Source organism: Echinococcus granulosus (genome assembly GCF_000524195.1).
Source record: "Echinococcus granulosus chromosome Unknown EG_S00262, whole genome shotgun sequence".
NCBI classification, from domain to species: Eukaryota; Metazoa; Platyhelminthes; class Cestoda; order Cyclophyllidea; family Taeniidae; genus Echinococcus; species Echinococcus granulosus.
Window position 1 is genome coordinate 28,525 of NW_020170642.1, and position 2,530 is coordinate 31,054.

At 40.0% G+C, this 2,530-nt stretch overlaps 1 protein-coding gene across 1 annotated transcript in view; it reads left to right on the forward strand. All coding sequences in view use genetic code 11, as the record gives it.

Moving 5' to 3' along the window:
* The window catches only part of EGR_10750 (hypothetical protein), a gene marked incomplete at both ends in the record, with an annotated part of 2,862 nt that extends 1,278 nt beyond the window's left edge, over window positions 1-1,584 (forward strand). Inside the window, 2 exons of the mRNA XM_024499999.1 lie at window positions 120-146; window positions 1,473-1,584. Of these exons, the coding sequence (XP_024345589.1) occupies window positions 120-146; window positions 1,473-1,584 (139 nt within the window). The remainder of the gene's footprint in view (window positions 1-119; window positions 147-1,472) is intronic.
* Between the last annotated feature and the right edge of the window lie 946 nt (window positions 1,585-2,530).

The window sequence follows — 2,530 nt, forward strand, 5'->3', positions numbered from 1 at the left end:
AAGTCGAATTGGCTTTCGTTTTACTCCTCTTAAATCAGGTTCTGACCTGTAAATAGCACGTCGTTATTTTTGAATCAACATGTATATACGGTGTTATTGTTATATTTATCTATTTATAGCTTGTACATGGCTAATCGTTTTAACTGGTGAGCAATGGTTAGATGCCTTTGTCCACTTTTTAGCCCTTTTCAGACATATGTGCGTTCGATCTTTTCTTTAGTTCCCTTAGCGTATGGTGGCATTGCTGCTGCTCATGTGGGCTTCAAACTGGCTTCAGATCTTCTTATTTGTAGGCTCACTTTGACGCACTTTTCCACATACTCCAGCAAATAAGCTCAAAGCGAGGTGGAAATGGACGATTAAGTTTGAAGTTGCTAGCCTCAGTTGGCCCAAGCCTACTTATGCAGGTTGTGCTCTTCACCTTTGTGCTTTTATCTCAACATTTTTATATCATTGGGTGCTTTACTTTTTTCATTGTGCATTTGCATTAAGTTACGCAAAATTATTCTTGACGTTCACCGACAGTATAAATGGGATATTAGGGTAGTGGACGCACATATCTTAAGTGATATTTGAAGGGGAGGTTTGTTTTTTTATTCCTAAATATTAACTATTAAACCTTACAGCATTGCAGGAAAGCTAGCATATGAATGTGGTTTCAGCGAACGTTTCACACACCCTAGTGGCATCATTAAAAAAGTCATTTTTCTACCATTTAAGCTTGATACACGAAGCACGAATGAAGATGTGTGAATGTTGATCCACTTGGAGTCCCAGCCACAATTGCTACTGCTGTTGTAGCTGACTTTGCAACGCCAAAGGATGTTGTTGCGGACACTCTTAGTGAGTTTTCCTGACTTTGCAGTGATCCCCGTCATCACATTGCTTCCTTTTCTATCAGAGTACGTTGTTCTGTCATTTAAACATTCATACCGCAGTGATATTTTTTGCGCTAAATTTCCACGCTCTCAAATGGTTTCGTTAAGTCACTGATTTTCTTATTCCTACATTTTGCTTAGATTGTAATCGTCCATCTAAGTAAGCAGTGATGCGTATCTAACCCTCTTTGCCTCAGGTATGTCTGTTTTGAGGAAAGGAAATTTGGAAATACTTGGACTCGATTAGAAATTTTTTATTTCTCCAACTTGTTAATAAACCTGGGTTCATTTATCGACAAGTTTCCTCGCTCCCTTATTTGTTGAAAGAATGTGAGATTCGTGTGAGTTGGATCTATCTCTTCAATTATTTCCTAACGCATTCACTGTCATGTTTTCAGCCAGGTGTCGACGACTAGTACTCTAGGTGTTTTACAGTCCTGATTCGATTTTTTACCAGCTTAATCCTTGCTGAAGAGACCTAAAGTGTTGTTCCCCCCGGTACATAGTCAAGCTACACCGCCTTTTACTGATTTTGGATTTGCTTGTTTTTGGGTGCAACAACTTGGCGTGTTCATTCGTCATATTCAAATTTAGGACCCATGTCACATATGTGACACTGGGAGTAGGAAGTCAAGCGTACAACCTTTTAATGATATGTGTTCGTCGTTCTGTTTTGTTAGTTCATAAAATTCATGAATCACGTTAAATTTATCCACAAATGTTCAGTTCATCCCACCCAGAGGGGTGGTTTGTATCTGACCAGTTAGCCAATTTCCATACCGTTCTGTGCAGGACCGATGATTAGGTTATTTCTCGAACAGCATAAGTTATGTAAATGCTGCAGCAACACTGAGTTGATACATAGATTGCTTTCCCAGCCTCATTTGGGAGCGAAATCTGATCGTTTTCAGTGTGTTTGACTGCAGAAATTTGTTTGCACTATTTATGCAAAATGCTGCATTGAAACACTGTCAAACTCGACTTCGTATGCTCTCAATCCTGGGCAAAGAAATGTAGACTTAGCACGAAATCAAAAGGGGACGTTAGCACCTTTCTTCAACCCTTCACCTCGAAAACAATTAATTTTTGTGCCTCACACATGGATGGCGTGTGTCATTTTGGTTTCGGATAGCTGGTAGCACCTAGTTTAGTGCTTAGCATAGATGCAAGATGTTTCTGGTCGGCAGTGTAAGGGTTGTGGTGGACCATTGTCCTCTTTGATTTTGATAATTCACGTGTTTGCTCCATGTGTGATGAAACTCCTGGAGGTTTTGATGCACCTCGAAGTCGTTTCTTATCAGTCGGTAAAATGTGAGTGCTAGTAACTCCTTTCTTACAAAATTTCCAAAATGTCAACATTACTTCTGTATCCTTGCCAAAGCTTGTTGGATAGGCTCTTGGTTGTATGGATAAAAGCACCGAAAGTGTTGAGTTTCGTTTTCTTCATTCTCAAAGTCGGTGCCAATTATTCCTGCCCTACCTAAACGCTGTTGTGTTAGCTGCGTAATTTGACCTGATTACCTTGTGGTAGCTGACTCCATCATAAGGATTTGTGTTGATTACGGTGAATGTTAACTCCACCTACTCATTTGCTTTTGGGGATTCTGGCCTGGGTGAATATCGGTTAGTAAGATGAATGATAACTGTCGCCT